Source organism: Dictyostelium purpureum, assembly GCF_000190715.1.
Source record: "Dictyostelium purpureum unplaced genomic scaffold DICPUscaffold_82, whole genome shotgun sequence".
Lineage (NCBI taxonomy): Eukaryota > Evosea > Eumycetozoa > Dictyosteliales > Dictyosteliaceae > Dictyostelium > Dictyostelium purpureum.
Window position 1 is genome coordinate 47,435 of NW_003519419.1, and position 23,909 is coordinate 71,343.

The window sequence follows — 23,909 nt, forward strand, 5'->3', positions numbered from 1 at the left end:
TTGAGTTACTTGTTGTTTTCCATAATGATAACGAGGATCTTATAGAATTCAGTATTTCTGGTAGTTTTCTATGGATTCCGGTACCTGTGAAGTAGTAACCTAAATATCTTTCTGGTTTATTTGATATTGGGACAACTGAATTTGTTGGGTATTGAAACCTTTATTTTAAATAATTTATTATTTAAATACATCATTAATTTTAAAATATTTTTAAAATAAAATCACATGGAAGATATTTAAAATCTAAAATTCGCCCAAAGGGGGGCTCGAACCCCCGACCACAAGGTTAAAAGCCTTGCGCTCTACCGACTGAGCTATCTGGGCATTTACACAAAATTTACATACTACTAGTGTATGAACACTTTTTTATTATAGTTATTATTACCATATCTTTAACTATAATTAATTACCACTAATTACAGTTGTTCGCAAAAGTTTTGACCCCTAATAAAAAACATTAGAAAAAAATTTTAATTTTAATCTTATCTTAGGTTTATGACTATAAATCCATTTTAAAAATATTTATAGATAAACTTATACGGTTTTTTTATATTTTTTTTGTTAAATAAAAATTTAAAATTTATTTTTTTAAAAAAATTTTTTTTATTTTTTTTTTATAGCGCCCATATAAAATGGGGTCTAAATTTTTGAGAAGATAATTCAATTTTATTATAATTTTTTATTTTTATTTTAATTTTTTTTTAAAAACAAATAGGACAGTATATTCATAAAAAATAGAAAAAAAAAACAATAATGACCCTTTTTTTAGAGTTAATAAATATGATTTTAAAAATTTACAAAAAAGCAAAAAATCATCAAAAAGTTAAAGATATTTTGAGTGAAGTAGGTCCACAGTTAAGAGAATTTTTTAAAAAAAATATAGAAAAAGGTACAATTGAAGAAAATACAATACCTGGCATAATAAGAAAGATGGACGACCGAATTGAAAGAAATTGTAGAAAATAAAATTGAAATGGGAAATGTCATAATTTAAGTAATATAAAAAGATATCTTAGAAAAAACTTTCAGAAAAATGTTTCAATAACTTCAAATAGTAGGTCTCTACAACATAATAATGTTTTTTTTAAAAGTTTAAAATGTAAACACTTTCCAACCGAAAAATATATGTCTCAAAGCTAAGGTGGGTAAAAAAGTTCCAAAATTGGGCAGCTGAAAATTGGGAAAAGGGTAATATTTGTTGATGAAACCAGAATTAAAGGATTTTCTTATTTATTGAAAACTAAAAAATGGATTCATGATACAAGAAACCTTAAACAAAACATATTGGCCAAACGAAGATGAGGTGGCAGCTCAATATATACATGATGTTGTTGCACAGCTCTTAGTGCACGTCGTATATGTATTATTAGGTTTAACACAAATGCTGCAAAATATTTAAAAATATTAATACAGGGTTATAGAAGAACTTTACAAGAGAAATGAATTTTATCTGGTCATATGTTTCTTTTACAAGACAATTGCTCTATTCATATGACCTAATTATTGGCGGATTTTTAAGAAAAAATGCACATTAGGGTGATATTTATTCTACCCTGTTCACCAGATCTTAATATTATTGAGAATATATGGTCAATAGTAAAACGATGTATAAAATTGATTTCTATCGGGTACCCACGTCATAATTTCAATATTTTAATTTGTTGAATTTTAAAAAATATTCATCAAGATAAATTTGATAATCTTTATGAATCAACCTCAATAAAAATACAACAAATAAATAAGAACTAAGGTGAATTCACAAAATATTAAGAAACAAAACATTAAAAAAAAAATTTTGTTTAAAAAATAAATTATATATTAAAATTTAAATTATCTTTTTAAAAATAATGAACCCATTTTTTTTATATGTAAAAAAAAAAAAAAAAAAAATTTCAAAAAAAAATTTTTTATTTTATTTTTTTTTTATAAAAAAATATAGTTCAGATGTTCTAAAATTTATTTTATATTTTTTAGAATAATTGAAATTAAAATTATTGAAGATAAATAAAAATAAAAAAATTTTAAAAAAGGGGGTCAAAACTTTTGCGAAGAACTGTACAACATCATTCATTTTTTTAATGATATTTATCACTTTTTATACAATTCATTTTATTTTTACACACTTTTGTTGATTTTTATATAATCTACATATATCACCACATACACTTTCATTAACTGTTTTAAATAAATCCAAAATTTTCTTTGATTTTTTAAAACTTTAAGTAGACGAAATCTAATTGAGATCTCACTAGTTGATCGGTGTATCTCTTTTATTTATTCATTCACAAACAAATTTTAAAAAAATAATAATCAAAATAATGGTGATGATAACTTGGATACTAATAATTGCATTATTCCACCACAAAATAATCAACATTCTGCTCAAAATCCATTTTATTCACTAAATACTCTTTAAAATACTTATCCAGAATACCTAAAATGTATTCCAAAATTTAATAAGTCTGGTCACCTAAATAACACTTTTAACATACTAAAAAACCAGAACTATTAAAACAAAAATTACCATCCAAAATCATCATATAAATTAAACACAAATTTTCAAAAAAAATTTTTAAAAAAATATTATTAATAATAATGAATAAATTCTTTTTTTTGAAACAAAAACTACACCACATCACAACATAACCAGTATAATCTAAAACTACACTGGTGCATCTAAGGTAAACAGAACCAAAGATAATACTACCACAACATTCACAAATGATTTGACAAGAAATATTTTCCCTAAAAAATCATCCAAACAAAACATTATTAAAATCAACATCGAAAAAGGAATATTAAAACCAAAATTCACAATTCCAGAACCATTTGGCTTACAACCAAATAGTATATCACTTTATGTTGATTTTAATGCAATGTAACTAACATTTTTACCATTAAACTAGATGATGAAATTATACCTTAAATTCATCAGACCCTACCACTATTATCTACCAAAAATTAAACCTACCACTTTATTTACCACCAATAAATGATTCATTCGAAAACGAATGTTCACATTTATTAAATATTACCACTTTATTTTTCTTTTTTTTTATTTTTCATTTTTCTTTTTTCTTTTTTTTTTTTTTTAATACAATATATCATTTTATTCTAAATAAAAGATATATATGGCATCTGTACATATCCATAGTCAACCGAAAGGATTAACAAGACTCTACGCCAATGCACTAAAGTTATACCGAGCTGTGCTATTTAACTGGATAGAAGGTTTCCTTTGCAAGGAAACACTAACCCAAGTTTCTCCGTACAAGATGAAACTTAAGCTATGCTAAACTGCCAAGGGCTGTAATGTTTAATTCATATTCTATTAGCTAAGATGCGGGCATCTTTTATGAAGTAACACCACCTTAAAAGAAAGTTGGATCTCCGGAAATTTATTATTCTTGCAATAATAAATTAAGTTACCTCAGAATAATTCAATTTATTCAACCAAAATTGCAACGGTTTAATTTTGCTTCAAGTAATATCTGGTTAATTCAGATACTTAGGTCTTATAATTAATAAAATAATAAAATGGAATAAACATTCCAATATATTTTTAAAAAGCAAAAAAAAAAAAAAAAAAGCTATCTGGGCATTTTAATAAAATGGAATAAACATTCCAATATCATTTTCAAAATTAAAATATTTTTTTTTTTTTTAATTTTTTTATTATAATGAAAAATTAAAAAAAAATTAATAATAAGCACAAAATAGTCTCTTAAAAGACACGATTCCTCCATATAAAGTTTTTTTTCTTTTTTTTTTTTTTAATTTTTTTTTTTTTTGTAAAAGTTACAAGAGATTAAAATATTAGTTACAAGAGATTAAAATTTTTTTTTATTTATTTTTTTTAAAAAAACAATAAGAGGAAGAAATGCAAAATTTATTTTTGTGCGAATATTAATTTGATTAATTTTGAATATTCAATAAAAAAAATATTTTTTTTTATTTTTTTTTTTTTTTTCGTAATTTTATAAAAAAATTCGTTGAACCAAATTTATGATAATAAAAAAATTTATTTTTTTTTTTTAAAAAATTTATTTTTTTTTTATTAAAAAATTTATTTTTTTTTTATTAAAAAATTTTTTTTTTTTTTATTAAAAAATTTTTTTTTTTTTTATTAAAAATTTTTTTTTTTTTTTTTAAAAACACCATCATTTTTATAAAAAAAAAAAAAAATAAAAAAAATTTAAATTTAAATAAAAAAAACTCAATAATAATATTATTTAATAAATCAAGAGATACAACGATCAGCTAAACTTTAGCTCAGGATCGAGGTTTAAAACTAGGATCGATCCTAAATTTCTAATGAAAATCCGGATCCTTTTTCCTAAAACTCGATCCTAAAAAAATCCTTCATATAAATCGTGTATTTTTGACTCTTATAAAAAAAAAACCTTTAACACATTACTTTAATTGGATTTATAAATTCACAAACAAAATGTCCACAAATAATAATCAAATTGATGGTGATGGCAACATGGATACTATTGATTGCATTATCACACCACAAAATAATCAACATTCTACCCAAAATCCATTTTCTCCACCAAATACTCATCAAAACACCCACACAGAATACCCAAAAAGTACTCCAAAATTTAATAAATCTCATAACCCAAATAACACTTTTAACATTTCAAAAAACAAAAATTACAAAAACAAAAATTATCATCCAAACACATCATATATTTCAAACCCAAATTTTAAAAAAAAAATTTTAAATAATATTAAGAATAATGAACCAATACTCTTTTTTGAACTACCAACTACACAACATAACAACATAACCAGTATAATCCAAAACTATATTGGCGCCTGAGGTAAACCAAACAAAGGACAAAATTATCGTAACATTCACAAATGATTTGTCAAGAGACAGTTTCCTAAAAAATCTTTCAAATCAAAACATTATTAAAATCAAAACTGGTAAAGAAATATTAGAACTTAAATTCACAGTTCCAGAACCACTTGGATTACAACCAAATAATATATCACTTTATACTGATTTTGATGCAATTTTATCACAACTTCTACTCAAAAGAATAAATCCAACAACACTCAAATACATCACACAAATAAACAACATTCAAACCGATAAATTTGACCAATCGATCATTTTCAAACATCTATCACTAAAATTTAATTCATGTTTAGAAAGATCACTATTCCTTTTTCACAACAACTGTCAAATAAACACTGGATCATCAGATCTCCCACATTACAAAGATTTAACAATACCAAAAAAAGAATTCCAATTATCATATGAAGTTTCAACACCTCAAAACAATAATATGGAAATAATACTACCTTTGTTCAATAAAATCATATCTGTTATCCCCAACTCTAATTGTGACACATTTTTCACAAAAAACAACAACCATTACTTCACATTAAGATCAACTTACTTAAATCATAATCCACCATTAAAATTAAACCAAAACACCATAAACTTAGATGAATGTACAATCAATATTGAATCATCATCTACACTGCATACCAACATGTTCTACTTAATAAGTTCTCAATTTGCAATAAAGTGGTTGACCACATTACCTACCACTTTACCTACCACCTTTATTAATAAATCATTCGAAAACGAGTGCTCGCATTTATTAAAAAACTTAATTATCCAATTCCAATCACAACCTCAGTTAGGATTTAAACCCAACATATTATGCAATTACACTGATATTGAAGATTTTCTACATATAGTAAAGTGTTTAATTTACTCCAATAAAAAAATAGAAGATTCAATAATTGAATATTTTAACTTACTAAAAAAATTCGACAGAAAGTCAAAGCACGAATTTAAAGACTTTGGTATCATTATGCATCCACCCGAACAGCCAACCACCAACAACAGAAACCACCGCCAAAATAACAAAAGACATCGTACATATAATAATGGAAGATATGAATAATAATAATTATAATAATACTGTTCTTGATGATCATTTTGCTATTTTAAACACTCAAAAAACAAATAAAATAAAATTAATTTTAAAAATTTAAATATATTGTCTTTTAACATTAATGGTGATTTCACCTCTAAAATAAAAATATTATTAAACTTTCTATAAAAAAGAATATAAAAATTATATGTTTACAAGAAACTAAACTATTTACTCGTGATGAAATTAAAAATTTAAATAACTTATTTGAAAAAACTGATTTTACTATCTTCTTTTCTTCAATTGATCATATTTATAAAAATGATATTACAACACTAAATACTAAACCTAGAAATTCATTAAATAATGATGAATTATCTATATTAAATAAATTTGAAAATAAAGAATGACTTTTATCATGATTTTAACACTAACAAAGAGTATACATGTATAACAATTAGAGATGATTACACAACCAAATCAAGAATAGATGCACATCTATTGGAAATAAAAAACAGACATTTAATAAATTCTTATAAAATTTTATCACATTCAAAAATATCAAGTGATCATAATCCTGTTAAAATATCTATTAACATTAACTTTATAAACAATGAAAATCTAAATTCTACAATCGAAAATAATAATAAAAATTTTATCAAAAAACTTTTACCATATGAACAACAAGATTTTAGTGAATTTAAAAAACAATTATCAGCTGATCTAATCCAATTGGAAACTGAATCAGAAAATTTAAATTCTCTAATTAATCTTCAAAATCTTGTGAATAAATTCACTTTAAACTATTTTAAATTCAGCCAACAATAATTTAAAATGGACCAAACCACCAAAAGAAAAAAATGACATAATAATTCATTTTTTAAGAAAATGTACATTTAAATTATTTATTATATACAAATTTGTTTATTTTTTAAAAAAAAAAAAAAAATAAAACTATTAATACTGAAAAAAAAAAAAATAAAAAAAAAATAAAAAAAAAAAAAACGAAAGAAATTTTATTTTTTTTAATTTTTATTTTTTAAAATTATTTTTAAATATTAATAAATCAAAAAAAAAAAATAAAAAAAAGATTAATAAATAACTATGGTTTAAATTAAGGCTAATTTATAATTTATTATTTATTTTTTTATTGTTTTTTTAAAATTCTATTTTAATAGTAAATACACCTATAATATTTTTTTAAAAAATTAGTCACATCTCCCATATGGACCAACAGCATATTTCGAAATTAAAAATTGTGTTATGATCCACGATATCGAAGACTCATCTCCACCATCTTTAGCATTCCCACATTTAATTTTTAATAATTTTACAACTCCATTGGGTGAAAGAGTAAATATATTTTATTTTTTAAAAAAAAAAAATACAAAAAAAACACCACATACATTTTTTTTTTTTGTATAATTTGTATAATGAAATATTTATTAATAGTATTTATTAGTCTAAAAAGTACACTTTTACTTTGATGAATGGTTATAAAAACCACGAAATTAAAATAGAAAGAAAAACTAAACAAATAACCAAAATAAAATAAAAATAATATTATAATAAGAGCTCAATATGAGTTCTTAAAAAGAAATTTTGGTTCATATACAGTTTAACAAAAATTTATTAAATTTTTATAGAAAAACGGTCATTTCGAAATATCACTAAATCGATATGTTGATTAAATATTCCACCAATAACAGCATCGGTTTTCTATTTTTGAAATATTTAAATAGAGTATTTTTTTTTTAAGTTACTTAAGTGATTAAAAAAAAATATTATAATTCAATTTTTAATAATATTATTAAATATGTCAAAGTATAAATGTTATCATGATGAATTTTCTATTGGGAAATTAAAAAAATATGGTTATACTGTATATTTTGAACAATTGGTAGAAGAGGATGGATTCCCTGAAATGGAAAATGGTTATTGTACCGAGGCCTGCAAAGAAAAAATGAAAGAAATTTATACATCAGTAATGGAAGAATATTTAAAATACTCTGAAAGTTATTTTGAAGATGCAAGAATTTTTAAATATGGGGAAAATAAACATTATGTTCACAAGGATGACTATGAATCGTTCTTTAAAAAAAAAGAAATCTTTTTAAATCCAATCGATAGGAGTGACAAATTGGTGTTGGTTTGTTTTAAAGTTGGTATTCTAAACGGAAAACCGGTAAGGTTATGTGATCTTCCAGAAGGAGTTAAATGTGATTATGATGCTGATAATCTACCAGGGGGTCCAATTAAAGAGGAAGAAGATGATTAAATTAATTAATTATAATATTTAATTTATATTCCTAGTGGAACTATAATTTCGATCATCTTAATAAAATAAAATATTATAAATTTTTTAAAAAACAACTATTTATTTTTTTTTTTTTTTTTCTTTTTTCCATATAAATTTTTTTTTTTTTTTTTAAAATGGCATGTTTTGAAACAAATACACAATAAAAAAAATTAAAATAATAATAAAAAAAACAATAAAAAAAAAAATAGAAAATAAAAAAAAGAAAAAGTTAACTTTTTTAAATATGTAATAAATTTTTAATCTTTTATATTTTATTGTATAACTAACTCTTTATGAAAAATAAAAATGAAATTGATAAAAATTAAATTGAACTAAATATACTTTTTTACTGATTGTTATTTGTTAATTTAATTATTATAATTGATGGTGAAATAATGTATGATATGAAAATACCAATGTAGTCATTTGATTGATCGGACAAGAGATAAACTTTCACCTTTTGACTGAATGAGTTCTTCAACAGATATTAACGGTCTACTAGTACAGGTGATAGAGTGGAGCTATTGATTAAGCATTGTACTTGATATTCTCTTCATTAGTTGATACCCGATAATGACTACTTTATCTAAAAGGTTTTGATGTTATACCAAAGTTGCTTGGCCAGAACAAAGTTGGTATATTCAAAAATCGATTAGATTGAATAGTATTACAATTTGAAAACTATGGATTGATTACTTTACTAGAAATATTTGTGGTTTTATAAATTGTTTTTTAGGGATTGATTTTTAATTTTTGAATAGGTGATTGTAATTTGCTTTATATTGATGATTTTATGATTGGTTTCATTAAAGTAATGAGGTGGTGTTGATGAAGAATTGAAGATCTTTTAAAAGAAAAATGAGATGTTTGTTTATTTTGATGGACCCTGGTGCACTTTGTATTGAATTGATTGGACGAAAACCCCAATAATTGATTAGAGACTTTAAAAAAACGTATTGATAATGAAATAAAGAATTTGATATAAACTAAATAAATATTAAAATTAAATATTAGTTTCATTTATATTCAAATATAATTTAAATTATGCTAATGTTATCATTATATTTACCTTTAAATTTTGATTTCGTATTAATTTTAGAACTTTTTGAATTTCCTTGTCATTTCCTGAGCTTTATTCTGAAGGGATGAATTATATTATGTATTGTTTGCCACAAGTAGTTGATAATGATATGATTATTTAATGGATTCCTTTTTGGGTGGTGTTGTTAACTATTTTAAATTTCATCGATTTAATCGAGATCCATATAATCACCGGATTCAATACGCTCTTCTTCTGCTTTATTTGATGAACTCTCACATTTATAACGAGATTGCTCCTTATTAAATGATGGGTACTTTGATGATTGTTCGTTATTTGGTGGAGTATTTACTGATTTTGGTTCGCTAGCGGTAGAATAACGTGATTGGTCTTTATTAAAGGTTGGGTAATTATTATTTTGTCCCCTTGAAGGTGTAAATGTTTGTTGTGGACAATGATTTGGAAAATTGGCTGATGAAGAACTATTTGCAGCAGTATAACGTGATTGTTCTCTATTGAAGGATGGATAGCTAGACTGTGCACTTGAATATTGTTGTGGTTGGGGTTGTGAGTGTTGTTGGGGTTGATTGCTTGATGTGACATTACCAGCAGCTGAATATTGTGAATGGGTTTTATTAAATGATGGGTAATTATTATGTTGTGCCCTTGATGATTGAAAATGTTGTTGTTGTTGTTGTGGAATATAACTGTGATTGCTATAGTTGGTGCTGGATCTGGTGTTGGAGCTGGAGCTGGTGCCGGTGTTGGATCTGGAGCTGGTGCCGGTGCCGGTGTTGGAGCTGGAGCTGGTGCCGGTATTGGATCTGGAGCTGGAGCCGATATTGGAGCTGGAGCTGGTGCCGGTGTTGGAGCTGGAGCTGGATCTGGTGTTGGAGCTAGTGTTGGTGCCGGTGTTGGAGCCGATATTGGAGCTGGTGCTGGATCTGGAGCTGGTGCCGGTGTTGGAGCTGGAGCCGATATTGGAGCTAGTGCCGGTGTTGGAGCTGGTGCTGGTGCCGGTGCTGGAGCTAGTGCTGGTGCCGGTGTTGGGGCTGGTGTTGGATCTGGTGTTGGAGCTGGTGCTGGATCTGGAGCTGGTGCTGGTGCCGGTGTTGGAGCCGATATTGGAGCTGGTGCTGGTGTTGGAGCTGGTGCTGGAGCCGATATTGGAGCTGGTGCCGGTGTTGGAGCTGGTGCTGGATCTGGTGTTGGAGCTAGTGCTGGAGCCGGTGTTGGAGCTGGTGCTGGATCTGGAGCTGGAGCTGGAGCCATTGTTGGAGCTGGTGCTGGATCTGGAGCTGGAGCTGGTGCCAGTGTTGGAGCTGGTGCTAGATCTGGAGCTGGTGCTGGTGCCGGTGTTGGAGCTGGTGCTGGATCTGGTGTTGGAGCCGATATTGGAGCTGGTGCTGGATCTGGTGCTGGTGCCGATATTGGAGCTGGTGCCGATGTTGGATCTGGAGCTGGTGCCGGTGTTGGAGCTAGTGCTGGTGCCGGTGTTGGTGCTGGTGCTGGATCTGGTGCTGGTGCCGATATTGGAGCTGGTGCCGGTGTTGGTGCTGGTGCTGGTCCCGATATTGGAGCTGCTGCCGGTGTTGGAGCTGGTGCTAGATCTGGAGCTGGTGCTGGTGCCGGTGTTGGAGCTGGAGCTGGATCTGGTGTTGGAGCCGATATTGGAGCTGGTGCTGGTGTTGGAGCTGGTGCTGGTGTTGGAGCTGGTGCTGGAGCCGATATTGGAGCCGATATTGGAGCTGGTGCCGGTGTTGGAGCTGGTGCTGGATCTGAAGCTGGTGCTGGTGCCGGTGTTGGAGCTGGTGCTGGAGCCGATATTGGAGCCGATATTGGAGCTGGTGCCGGTGTTGGAGCTGGTGCTGGATCTGAAGCTGGTGCTGGTGCCGGTGTTGGAGCTGGTGCTGGAGCCGATATTGGAGCTGGTGCTGGATCTGGTGCTGGAGCCGGTGTTGGAGCTGGAGCTGGTGCTGGAGCTGGTTTTGTTTTTTAAATGTGTATAAATAAAACTAAGTGAAACACCAATGATAAAAGCGCAAAAAACTAATAAATAATTCATTGTTGATAAAAATGAATTGTGATTGAAAGGGTGATTTTGAATATTTTTTGGGAGTTGTAAATTATTAATCAAATATAAATAATTGCAGTTATTATAATATTATTGTATGGGTATTATAAAAAATAAACCTAAATAATTTTATATGTTGATAAAATAATAAAGAAAAAATAATAAAGTAAAAAAAAAAAAAAAAAAAAAAAAAAAAAAAAAAAAAAAAAAAAAAAAAAAATAAAAAAAAAATTTTTCTTTTAAAATTTTAAAAAAATTAAAATTTAAATTTAAATTTTTAAATTTTAAAATCTTTAAATTTTGTTTTAAAAAAATCTCTGCCTCTCGGGGAAAAGAAAAAAAAAACCTTTTTTTTTTTACCTATAGAAAATTAATATAGTTTTTAATTTATTTTTTTCTACACTTCTATTTAAATTATAATAATTAACTTTTTTTTTGAGCATTTCTGATTGTATTTAATTGGTCACTGTAAAGATAGAAATGATAATTTCATTTTTTTTAAAAAGTATTATTTTAATTTATTATTAGTCAATTTATTTATTTTTACTAAAAGAATTTTCATTATGATTTTTGTTATATATTGTATTTCTTTAATTATTTTTTTTATATTTTATTTAAAAGCCCTTAATTTTGTACATTTAAAATAATAAATATAAAAAAAGTAATCTATCATTTATTATTATTGGTTTCTTTAAAGAGGCCAATTAAAAAGACCAATTTTAAAAATATAGTTTTAATAGTATTATGATTCCATATAACTTAAAAAACCATTGTGAAATTTCTAAAACTCAATGATTTTAATATTTTAATTTTAATATTATTTTTTTTTTAATTTTTTAAAGAAATTTTTTTTTTTTTTAAGTCAAAATAGAAATATAATGCTAAACATTTCAAATTTAGAAGATCTCAAACCTCATTACAAATTTTAAGTTACCCACAATACAATTATGAAGTCTATTCAATATCAATTTGGACCAATTTTGAAACCTGTGCAAGCAAAAGAATTAATTTCAAAACAAGAGATTATAAACCAAAAGAAATAAATATTATCAAACTATAGTAATGATTGTAAACCAGATTATTATAGGGCCAATATTAATAAAACTTCTGTTAATTTACTCTATTGGAATCATTAAAAAAATCATTAACAAACTACATGATTGCTACCAAATTATTGATTCACTAAAATCAAAAATAACAAACAACATTCAATTAAAAATTTCTAAAACAAAAAAAAAATTACTACCAAAATTTGATAAACTACAATCTACAATAAATGATACCTTAACAGACCATAACGATATCTGGTTTGAATTTAAATATTTCGGTACATTAGGTACACCTCCTTCTACAAATGATATTTAATTAATATATAATACACTAAAACCATTAATTGAAATTAAAAAAATATACATTCAAAACCTATATAAAAACAAAAAGGAATAAAATTATGATTCAATTAAAAATTACAAAGATAAACTTGAAAAATTAAAAAGTTCAAGAAATAAAGAATTTATAATTTAATAAAAAAAGATAAATATATAACAAACCAACAAGCATCCTGTGTTGCAGTTGATAATAATATAATTTCCAACCCAACATTAGTAAAAAAAGAATATGAAAATTTTTTTAAAAACTTATTAAATGAATCACCACAAAATAAATCAAAACCAATACTCAATAACCAAAAATGGTACGAAATCCCATTCAGGGGTAGTGATAAATGGTTCAAAAATGAATTTTACAAAAGAAAATTGTTAAATAATTTTAATTTAAATGACTTAACCTCAACAATTTCTTTATTATCAAATAATAAAGCAGCAGGGGTTGATGAAATATTAAACGAATATATTAAAAATTTACCTGAATCAGGTTTATTTATTTTACTAAACATTTTTAAATGTTGTAAAAACTTAAAAAAAATACCACCTTCATGGAAAAAAGGTAAAATATATACAATCTATAAAAATGGTAACAACCAATCATTATCTAACTACAGGGTATAACTATTTTAAGTAACTTTTATAAATTATACGCTACAATTTTCACTAAACCAATACAAAATTATACCGAACCAAATTGTCCTTTTTCAGAATCCCAATATGGATTTAGACCTGGAGGTTCAAGAATATCACCAATATCAGTACTGAACAACATCTTTTTATATTCAAAAATCAATAAAAGAGAACTTCATGTATTATATATTGACATACAAAAAGCTTTTGATGAAGTACCACACTGGGCATTAATCGAAGCATTAGAATTTAGAGGCTACCCACAAGAAACAATAGATATTATATCTGATTTTCTATCAGTTAATAATATGAAAATTATCACACCACATGGTATGACTAACGATATTTATGTAACTAAGGGGGTTATTCAAGGTCATCCATTATCCCCATTTCTTTAGGGTCTATTTTTTGATCCTTTATTAAATCTACTAAACACTAATGTAATTGGTTATAGAATCATTAATAACCAAAACTTAGGAATATCAAATAATACATTTTCTGATGATTTGGTTAGCACAACTGAATCATTTTCACAAATTTCTCACAACACAAACATTAAAAAATTCAAAATTACTTAATTTGTAAGGTTTGAGGTTTGAATATGATAACCTATAAATTTCTTTTAAATTTTGGGCGATAGTTTCAATGCATTTTTTTTTGGTTTATAATTTACACGAAAAATAAATAAAAAAAGATAATTAAATTGTAAAAATCATATTTTTTATTTATTTAAAGGACAAAAAAAAATATTTATTATGATATCAGTTGGTTATTTTCCGACCCAAAAAAAATTATTTAAAATAAATCAAAAAAAAAAAAAAAGATTTTTTATACGAATAGCAAGATTTTTATAGTTTTATTTGAATAAAAAAAAAAAAAAAAGATTTTTATATATTGATTGGAAACATTGAATGGTATAAAAAAAATATTTTTATAAACATAATTATAAATAATTTTTTATTTCTAATACCCACCAAAAAATATAAAATAAATAATTTTTTATTTCTAATACCCAACAAAAAATAATAATAATCCTTGAGAATTTTTCGTTTTTTTTTTTTAAATATGAAGAAAATAAACTTGGAAATCTAAAAAAAAAAATGATTTTTAAGAGGAATTACAGTTGTTTTTATCAAAGAATAAACCAGTTATCAGAAATTTAATATTTCAATTTAAAAATATTTTTATAAAAAAAAAAAAATAAAAAAAAATCTTTTTTTTTATTCTGTGGATTTGTGTCGAAAGACGCTCTTTATAACATTGGTTGATTCCCAAAAAATTAAAAAAAATTAAAATTTTGAATGAGGAAAACTATTAGAAAAAAAATCTATAACCTAATTAATTGAGAGTCTCAATTATTTCACGTCACTGTGGCTATTAAAAAAATTTTATTATTTTAAATTTTTTTTTTTTTTTTTTTTTACTCTAATTTTTACGTGATTTTTTTTTTTTATAAATAATTTTTTTTTACACTTTTTTTTATTTTTATATCCTTCTAAGGTTACAAATAATCTAATTTTTATTTCTTTCTTTTTTTTTTAAGGTAACCCATTTTTATAAGGTTATTTTATTTAAATAAAATACTTTGCAACATTCATTTATTTTATTAAATTAAAATATATATTAATAATTTATTTTAATTATCTATTTTTAGATCTAAATCAAATTTAAAATACAAAAATGTCAGGTAATTGGGAACACGGTTTATGCGATTGTACCTCAGATATGAGAGTTTGTTGTATCTCATACTTATGGCCAAATCTCCAAGTTATGCAACAAAGAGCGTAAGTTACTAATCACTAATTTGAAAAAATTAAAAAACCTAGTACTAATTTTTTTATTTTTTTTTAAATTATTTAATAGCACCGTCGATGGTCGTCAATGTGAAGTTGTTGATTGTTTAATCACCTCAGTTTGTTTCCCATTAGCTACCTGTTTAGCTCGTGGTGCCATCAGAGAAAAACACGGTATTGAAGGTTCAGCCGTTATGGATTGTTTAGCCACCTGTTATTGCACTCTTTGCGTTGTCCACCAAAACACCATGCAATTACAAGCTAAAGGTGAAAAACCATCAGGTTTATTCATGGTCTAAATTTTTTCACATATATTTGTCTAAATATTTTTTTTAATCTAAAAAATATATTATTTTTTAAAAAAAAGAACCAATAAAATTTCTGTATAATTCAAAAAGAAATCATTTTATTTTTATTTATTGGGATATTAATATTAAATTATGAGATTTTTTTTTTTTTTCAATTCACCAAAAATACCAATATTTTTTTTAAAATTAAAAAATAATGATTGAAATTCCATTTAAACTAAAATAAAAAAACAATATTTATTTTTAAAAAAAAAATTAACAAAAATGTATATTTAATTGTTTAATAAGAGTTTAATTTAAAAAGTTATCAATTTATATATTTTTTTATTTAAAGATCAGCACCATTGCATGATTTTTCTTCTTCACATTGGAGTAAAGCTAATTCGTGATCGACAAAGAGTTGAGCATATTCTTCATCAGTAACATTGAATGGACCAACTGGTCTGGAATCGGTTAAACTGGCAATAGTGGCAGTAATGGCGAAGTGATCTGACCAACCACATGAGTTGGCATTGAATAAATATTTACAGGCTGATGGTGAAGCATCAATAATTGCTCTACCAGCATTTTGTTCAACCCACATAGCTGGACCTGAATCAATACTATTAAATTAAAAAAAAAAATGATTAATATTAATTTAAAATAGGTAATGGTGTTTTTAAATACTTACATGGTAGCTTTAATACATCTCTTGCTAGCAGTACAGATATTTAAATGTTTACCACAACCGAATCTTTGAGCATCGGCAGTGAAATAGCTAGAATCAGAACATGAAGGGATTGGACCACAAGCTGATTGACTACCACAGAAATCAGTTAAATAATATTCATTGCCTGGGGCAATTGAACAACACATATTACCATAACATGGCTTTTTAAAAAAAAAAAAAAAAAAAAAAAGTGTGGTTAATATTTGTGTTTTTAAAATATAAATAAAATAAAAAAAATAAAATTAGATATTTATCGCATACCTTTGGGCATGAATAGCCGGCTAAAGCAGCATTGATTAAAGCTACAATTACAACAAGTAATAATATAACTCTCATTTTAAATAAGATGAAAATAAAAATATAATAATAGTTTTTTTTTTATTTCATTTTATATTGAATAAAAAAAAATAAAAAAAAAATAAAAAAAAAATAAAAAAAATAAAAAAATAAAAAAAAAATAAAATTTTGGTTTTTTAAAAATATCTTCAAACGCATTACAGTTAACCAGGCTTCTAAAATATAGTATTTAATACCCAAGATTAAGGTAGGCTTTTTATAAAAAAAAAAATATTTATTTTCTTTGTAATATCTATTGATTTTTTGATATATTAATAAATTATATTAAAATTAATATAATATCTTTTATTTTTTAAAAAAAAAAAAAAAAATAATAGTTTGTAAATTTTAAAAAAAAAAAACTATTATTGTAAAGAAATTTAAAGACCTGCTCCATTACATTCATTTTCTTTTTCACATTGCATTAATGCTTCATCGTGGTCAATGAAAAGTTGAATATATTCTTCTTCTGAGAGGGTGAAGGTGCCATTTAATGGTCTACCATCGTTAGCTCTGGCAATAGTAGCGGTAATTGATAAATGATCTGACCAACCACATGATTTATGTCCAAATAAATCTCTACAAGCGGATGGTGAGGCATCAATAATTGGTCTATTGGCTTTTTGTTCAACCCACCAAGCTGGGCCAGAGTCAATGCTTTATATAAAATAAAAAATAAATATATGATTTAAAAGAGATTATAAAATATTTTACTTACACTTTAGCCTTAACACATTTTCTGCTATCAGTACAAATAGTTAAGTATTTTCCACAACCAAATCTTTGGGCATCAGCAGTGAAGTAGCTGGAGGAGGAGCATGATGGAATTGGACCACAAGCTGATTGACTATTTTAAAAATAAAAATGTTAATATTTCCCTTTTGATTTTATTTTTTATCAATATTTACCTTCCACAAAAGTCAGTTAAATAGTATTTATTATCACCTGGAGTTGAACAGCACATATTACCATAGCATGGCTATTTAAAGACAGTTGTGTTAATGTTAGTTGGGATTTTAAATGGATTTGAGAATAAAATTACTTACCTTGGCACAACTGATACCGAGTGAGGCATTAAATAAAGTAAAAATAATAACAAGTAATAAAAAAATCTTCATAATTATATATATATATAAATAAAATAAAATAAAAAAATAAAATGTATTTAGTTTAAATAGCTAATTAAAAAAACTAAAAAAAAATAATAAAAAATAAAAAAAAACAAAAATAATTTAGAGAAAAACCAGGAATACATTAACATTTATTTTTTTATTTTTATTTTTTATAGTTTTTTATTTTTTTATTTTTTTGCACAGATTTAAATAAAATTTAAAAATAATAATATATTTTATCTGAATTTGTTAGGGTATTGATTTATATTTTATATTTTATATTGTTTTTTTTTTTTTTTTTTTTTTTTATTATTTTTAAAAAAAATAAAACAAGAATTCAATTTAATAAAACTAGTGATTATTTTTACAAATTAATCAAGTTTATTGGTAATAATAGATGATTTATTTCATTTTAAAATGAAATAAGGTGGAAATAAATAAATTTTTAATTTTTAATTTGAAAAAAAAAAAAGAATTTTTTTAATTTTTTTTTTTTAATTTTTTTCGTTTTTTTTCTTTTTTTAAATTTTTTTATTTTTTTTATTCTATTTTTTTGTTTTAAATTAATATTAATTTTTAATTAATATACTAATACTAATTACAATAATGTCATCAAAGAAAGCTACTAAAATTGAAAACGAAATTGAAGATCCAAAAGCTGTTTATTTGGATGTTTTCGATAAAAGTAAAGATTTAAAATCATTAGCTGACGAAATTCAAAATATTTCAAATAATAAAGATTTCGAAATTTTAAAGAGTGATAAAGAAAACTATAAAAATGCCGAATCATTATACAGAGAAAGAAGAGAATTATTAAAAGAGATTCCAAATTTTTGGGCTACTATTGTATGTATTATTAACTTCATCTTTTTTTTTTCTTTTTTTTTTTTCAAATTCATTTATACATGAAATTTATAACAGAATTTTTTATTAACATTAAGTTTTTATTTATAAACTTGTATAGTTCACCAATTTATTTTTAGGTTTAGGATCATTTGAAAATTTACCACAATATGTTTCAGATTTCTTTGTTGAAGAAAGTGAAACTGATTTTACCTTATATATCGATTTTAAAGAAAATAATATTATAAAGAATAAACAAATTGTTATTTCAGCTCAAACACCATCAAAACCAGAGAATATGTTAGAAGAAACTAAAATTACTTCAACTCCAGTTGAACTTTATGAAAAATCAAAAGAAAATAATAAACACCCAGATATGGATGATCAATTCGAACCAGAAGAATTGGAAGAAATCCAAGGTTTCTTAAGATTTTTAAAAGAACCAACTAAAGAAATTTGCAGTTTTATTGTTGGTACCATTTGGATGGATCCAATTGCATCATTCAACAATGACCAAAGCGATGATGAAGATGACGAAGAATAAAAAAAATAAAAAAAAAATAATAATATTTAATTAAATATCTCATGTATATATTTATTATAAACCTCAATATCTTGTTACAATTTGTAATTATCTAGAAAAAATGAGTATATCTTATTTGATTTTATTTTTTTTTTTTTATTTTTTTTTTTTTTCTTTTTTTTTAAAATTTTTTTTTAAATTTAAAAAAAGATTTTTTATTTTTTTTCAAGCGACAACGCATATACACAATATATTTATTATTTTTAAAAATAATAAATATAAACACACACACACACACACTAATAACACAAACTATATTATTTCACACATAAAATAACAATATTTATAAATTATCAATATAACAATAATAATACACAATATCATAGTTATCAGTTTATAGTGTCACAGAATTATATAAAATTAATGTATTAAATAGATAGAAATAAAGTAGTAAATTATGATTATGGAACAAATTTTATACGAAACTCAAACATTTTGCCCAGTTTGCACAATTTTAGATAGAAAGGGATTGGTTTTAAAGCCAGCAATTGTTGTCGAAAGGAATGAAAAGATTTATTTAAAATGTTTATGCGATCAGCAACATCAGCAAACAATAGAAACATTATATTGCTCCTCCAATAAGTTTTTTAAAAGAATGATGTCCTACGATCCAGTCATAGGTACCAATAAATTAAATGGTAATGGAGGAATCAAAGATATCGAGTCAATGGGAAAATATATAAATAAAGATGATCAACCAGAAATAGCAAAAAATCCTACAAGTTCCAATTTTATATTAGAGTTTAACATCTTTCAAAATCAAAAGTTTTTAAATGATGAAGAAATTAAACAACAATTATTACAATTTCAAACATATTATCCAAAAAATAGAAAAGTAAATAATTATAGTAACAACAACTATAATCGCTATAAAAACTATACATATTAACTCTTTTTTTTTTTATATTTTTTAGTTTGTGTTAAAAATTATAGCTAGGGGTTGTAATGATATAGTTTCAATAAATGAAAAGGTTAGATTTATATCAGTTCAGTTAAAGGGATATGCTATCTTATTGGAGTGTACATTGGATAGGTTACATTCGATCGCAAAATTGGGTGATTCAGCATTATTGGGTGCAAAGGTTTATCCAGCAGTAAAATATTTTTTAAAAAGAGGCGATGAAAACCATTTCATTAGAGATATCAATAATTTATTAAATGTGTTAAGAGAATATTCAGATATTCAATGTGTAGTTACTATAGCAATGGAAAGAAAGTTTGCCAATCTTGGTGAGATTTTATCATTACTCAGAAAAAATAATACATTAATTAGGTTTATAGTATTATCATTAGAAAGACCACCAAAGGAATTAGTAGAATCATTAAAAATCAAAAATCAATTATCATTGGATCAGGTTTTTACAAATAATTGTAATATTACAGATAATTATGATGGTGGTAATAATAATAGTAATACAGGTAGCAGTAGTAACGAATCGACAGCATCAACAAATAATAGTGATATTCAAGATACACTATGCTGCAACTTTAATGACCCTTATGAGTTAATTCAAGAGATTGAAAGGGCAACAGATAATACAATTTGTTCAGATGATTTCTTCCCATTGAATATCGGCCAAGCTTTAGAACCAATGTTTAATTTAATGGGATATGGGTTGTACAGTATTAAGCCATCCTCATATTGTTCATTCGCAACATGTTTGGTTAACACTGATACCGTAGAGTCCAGACCGATTAATAGGCTCCTAAACTTTTCAAAATTATATTACGATCTCTTACCAATTCTCCCAAATATAGAAGAAAAGATTGGTTTCTTTAATGGTTTAAAAATCAAATCTCTCTTAAAGAATTGTAATTTACCTGGTGTTCCTTTACCTAATATTTTCGATTACCTTACCGATAAATCAAAAGCCGAAACAACTCGTAAAGTTATTGACCAAACTCAAATTTTAATCATTCACAATAACATGGACTTGGCCTCTTTGGACCTAAAAAGAAGATGCCATTGTTCTGTAGAAACAAAAATAAAAGATGGTTATATTTCATCGTGTACTGGTTGTATATAAATAATAGTTATAATAAACTATATAATATATAAAAATCTAGTAATATATAAAATATAATGGTACAATGAAATAAATAATCTTTATACTCGAAAATTTTTACAATATATATATATAAATTTTTATAATATATATTTATTTATTTTCATTTTTTTTAATTTTTTTTATTGTTATTTCTTTTAATATCTATTATGTTTTGGTTTAACTAACTCCCTAACTTCTGATGTAATGTTAATGTCTAAATCATAATCTGGGAAGCATGTGTTTAAAATATCGGTGAGAATATCTAATGGTGGATCGCCATAGCCATAGGATGTGCCATAGGTTTTTATTTTTTTATTTTGATGATCTATTGTACAAATACCACCACCCAAACATTTTGGTGACCTGAATGCGTTTTTATTTAATTCTCTAGTGTTAGAAACATACCAATCTTTTTGACCACTGTGATATGCCTCTGTGTCAGTTGATGCAAATACATATCTTTTTTCAAGATTTGGAAGTTCTTTTCCATTACCATCTGTTTTTTGATTTGGTAATAATTCCAATATTACATATTTTTCGTCATCTTGATGATTGATTATACATTGATATGAGATATTGGAGTTTTCTTTCTTATAAACTCTACTACTCAAAAATAATTCTGTTTCTAACATTTCTTTTTTTGAATATTTATTAAATTTAAAAAAATTAAAAAAAAAAAAAATTGAAAAAAAAAATTAAAAAAAAAAATTATTTAAAAAAATAAAAATAAAAATTATTTAAGTCAAAAAACCTTTTTGGGTGTTGTTCAATTAATATGCTTGTGGTAAGCACACTTATTTATTTAGGTTTCGTTGAAAGCTTTAAAAAGAAATATTTTTAATTATTTTTTATTATTTTTAAGAAATGTAAATTTGTTTTTTTTTAAATTTTTAAATTTTTTTTAAGTTTACTTTTTTTAATTTTGTTTTTTTTTTTTTTTAATTTTGTTTTTTTTTTTTTATTTTTTTAAAAATATATCTATTTAGTTATGTTTATATATAAATAAAAATAAATTTATTTATAAATTATATTAAATTATATTTTTATTTAAATAAATATATAAATATATAAATAAATTGATAATTTAGATAAATAAATAATGGAACCTTTACCTCAACCATACTATCCAAATTCAGGAGGATTGGAATCAGACAACGAGTGTTGTCAACAAATAGTAGTTCCTCCATCTATGACACAACCAATGGTTATACCTACTTTACCATCAATTTCATCAATCGTTTCTCAAGAGAATCATAAACAATATCAATTGGTTAAAGAATTTAGGGAATGCCATATCGATTCTAAATTGATGTCAGTTTTGTATTCAGAGTTTAGAGTATCACCCAAAAAAGCAACCAATATATATGAAGATTGGGTTAATAGTTTATGGTTTACACCAACTGGGTAAATAACAATAGATACAATTACATTACGTTCAATTTTAGATTTCATTTTTAACAAACCTTTTTTTAAAAATCTCTTTATATAGATTCAAAAAAATTATGGACTCAGAATCATTGAAAAAAGTTTATATACCATTTTATTCATACAAAGTTGGTTACAATGTAGAATTTTCTGGATTTGTTACATATGATTCATTATTACATACCAAATATTCATACGAAAAACAAAATCGACATCAACAACCATCACCAAAAAATAAAACACCATCAACAAACTCCTCAGTAATTTCAGGTACAGGCGAAATAAATACAAACAATTTCAATTTACCATTAGAGGAACTAATAAAAGATAAAGGTGTGGAATGGAAAAAGGTTGATGGCTATATAACAAGAACTGTAAATCGAATATTATTGTTGGGGTGCAATTCAATGAGTTTACTCATTGATGATGGTATAATGAATTGCATGGATATTCATTTCGATTTTTTAAAAACAACAGAATCTACACTGGGAGACTTTGAAAAGCATGCAATACTCGAACAAGCCGATGTACTAAGTAGATATGAACCAGAAATGGTTTGGAACCGTGACTATTCAAACTATCTATTGGAAAAAGAACAAGCAATGTCTGTAGAGTATTTAAAACAACAAGAACAAACTTTATTCGTCAAGAATGTTTCATCAAATGTAATATACAATGAAAAGCTATTCAATCTAGTCTATATACCATTCTACTACTCAACCTATGAATATCAAGACCAATCATACTCATTCTTTTTAAATGCTCAAAATGGCATGATATCAGCCAATAGACCCAGCAAATTAGGGCTTGGAAAAATTGGTGATTTGTTTAAATATACTTGTAATTATATCTCAACTATGGTGGGATCAATCGAGCCTACAACAAAAATCAAAGGCGACGAATTGGGCGACCATGATCAATGGAAGGTTTATTGTGATTCAAGTTATTTCATTTGTTTTACAAGATCTGCTACAAATCTATTTACCGGAAGTTCAAATGGCTTCTTTGTTGTAAAAAATAATAGTAGAATAGAAAGAGCCACCCTCAGGGGTCAAAAGAGAAGAAGTGTTAAAAAGGGTAATATTTTCGAGCTTTTGCCAATGCAAGAACGTACTTTTTCATTTAAAGGCCATTGGTGTTTAGAAATTATTAAGGGCGAAGTAAATCAAATCGAAATAATTAAAATCAATCATTCAAATGGAGGAAATATTTACCAATCAATCAAAAACTAATTTTAATAAATTTTTTTTTTTACAAGTATTTTTTTATAAAAATTTTTTTAAAACAAATAAATCCAAAATCTTTTTTTTTTTATTTAACGAAATTTAATTTAGATTACTCTTATTTTATTTTTAAAATTAGGTCATAAAAATTAATTTTATTATAATTAATTTTCAGATATCTTAATTTTTTTCATTCTTTTTG

At 25.1% G+C, this 23,909-nt stretch overlaps 9 protein-coding genes across 9 annotated transcripts; 6 read left to right on the top strand and 3 right to left on the bottom strand.

The window, feature by feature from the left end:
• Positions 1–7,716: 7,716 nt before the first annotated feature.
• Positions 7,717–8,178, top strand: DICPUDRAFT_77767 (uncharacterized protein; the record flags this gene model as incomplete). Its single annotated transcript, XM_003286838.1, has 1 exon — positions 7,717–8,178. The coding sequence occupies one exon, from the start codon at positions 7,717–7,719 to the stop codon at positions 8,176–8,178; it is 462 nt and encodes a 153-aa protein (XP_003286886.1).
• A 1,739-nt stretch (positions 8,179–9,917) lies between these two features.
• On the top strand, positions 9,918–11,237 carry DICPUDRAFT_77768 (uncharacterized protein; the record flags this gene model as incomplete). The annotated part of the gene is made up of 1 exon (XM_003286839.1): positions 9,918–11,237. One exon carries the CDS (start codon positions 9,918–9,920, stop codon positions 11,235–11,237), a length of 1,320 nt encoding a protein of 439 aa, XP_003286887.1.
• Positions 11,238–15,007: 3,770 nt separating this feature from the next.
• On the top strand, positions 15,008–15,419 carry DICPUDRAFT_150914 (uncharacterized protein; the record flags this gene model as incomplete). The annotated part of the gene is made up of 2 exons (XM_003286840.1): positions 15,008–15,111; positions 15,191–15,419. 2 exons carry the CDS (start codon positions 15,008–15,010, stop codon positions 15,417–15,419), a joined length of 333 nt encoding a protein of 110 aa, XP_003286888.1.
• Positions 15,420–15,756: 337 nt separating this feature from the next.
• On the bottom strand, positions 15,757–16,473 carry DICPUDRAFT_77770 (uncharacterized protein; the record flags this gene model as incomplete). The annotated part of the gene is made up of 3 exons (XM_003286851.1): positions 15,757–16,030; positions 16,099–16,298; positions 16,399–16,473. 3 exons carry the CDS (start codon positions 16,471–16,473, stop codon positions 15,757–15,759), a joined length of 549 nt encoding a protein of 182 aa, XP_003286899.1.
• A 380-nt stretch (positions 16,474–16,853) lies between these two features.
• DICPUDRAFT_77771 (uncharacterized protein) lies at positions 16,854–17,437 on the bottom strand (the record flags this gene model as incomplete). Its single annotated transcript, XM_003286852.1, has 3 exons — positions 16,854–17,130; positions 17,192–17,320; positions 17,382–17,437. The coding sequence occupies 3 exons, from the start codon at positions 17,435–17,437 to the stop codon at positions 16,854–16,856; spliced, it is 462 nt and encodes a 153-aa protein (XP_003286900.1).
• Positions 17,438–18,191: 754 nt separating this feature from the next.
• Positions 18,192–18,972, top strand: DICPUDRAFT_150917 (uncharacterized protein; the record flags this gene model as incomplete). The annotated part of the gene is made up of 2 exons (XM_003286841.1): positions 18,192–18,431; positions 18,550–18,972. The coding sequence occupies 2 exons, from the start codon at positions 18,192–18,194 to the stop codon at positions 18,970–18,972; spliced, it is 663 nt and encodes a 220-aa protein (XP_003286889.1).
• Positions 18,973–19,414: 442 nt separating this feature from the next.
• DICPUDRAFT_31657 (uncharacterized protein) lies at positions 19,415–21,038 on the top strand (the record flags this gene model as incomplete). The annotated part of the gene is made up of 3 exons (XM_003286842.1): positions 19,415–19,846; positions 19,926–20,382; positions 20,455–21,038. The coding sequence occupies 3 exons, from the start codon at positions 19,415–19,417 to the stop codon at positions 21,036–21,038; spliced, it is 1,473 nt and encodes a 490-aa protein (XP_003286890.1).
• Positions 21,039–21,214: 176 nt separating this feature from the next.
• DICPUDRAFT_87363 (uncharacterized protein) lies at positions 21,215–21,691 on the bottom strand (the record flags this gene model as incomplete). Its single annotated transcript, XM_003286853.1, has 1 exon — positions 21,215–21,691. The coding sequence occupies one exon, from the start codon at positions 21,689–21,691 to the stop codon at positions 21,215–21,217; it is 477 nt and encodes a 158-aa protein (XP_003286901.1).
• A 467-nt stretch (positions 21,692–22,158) lies between these two features.
• Positions 22,159–23,716, top strand: DICPUDRAFT_87364 (uncharacterized protein; the record flags this gene model as incomplete). Its single annotated transcript, XM_003286843.1, has 2 exons — positions 22,159–22,463; positions 22,549–23,716. 2 exons carry the CDS (start codon positions 22,159–22,161, stop codon positions 23,714–23,716), a joined length of 1,473 nt encoding a protein of 490 aa, XP_003286891.1.
• Between the last annotated feature and the right edge of the window lie 193 nt (positions 23,717–23,909).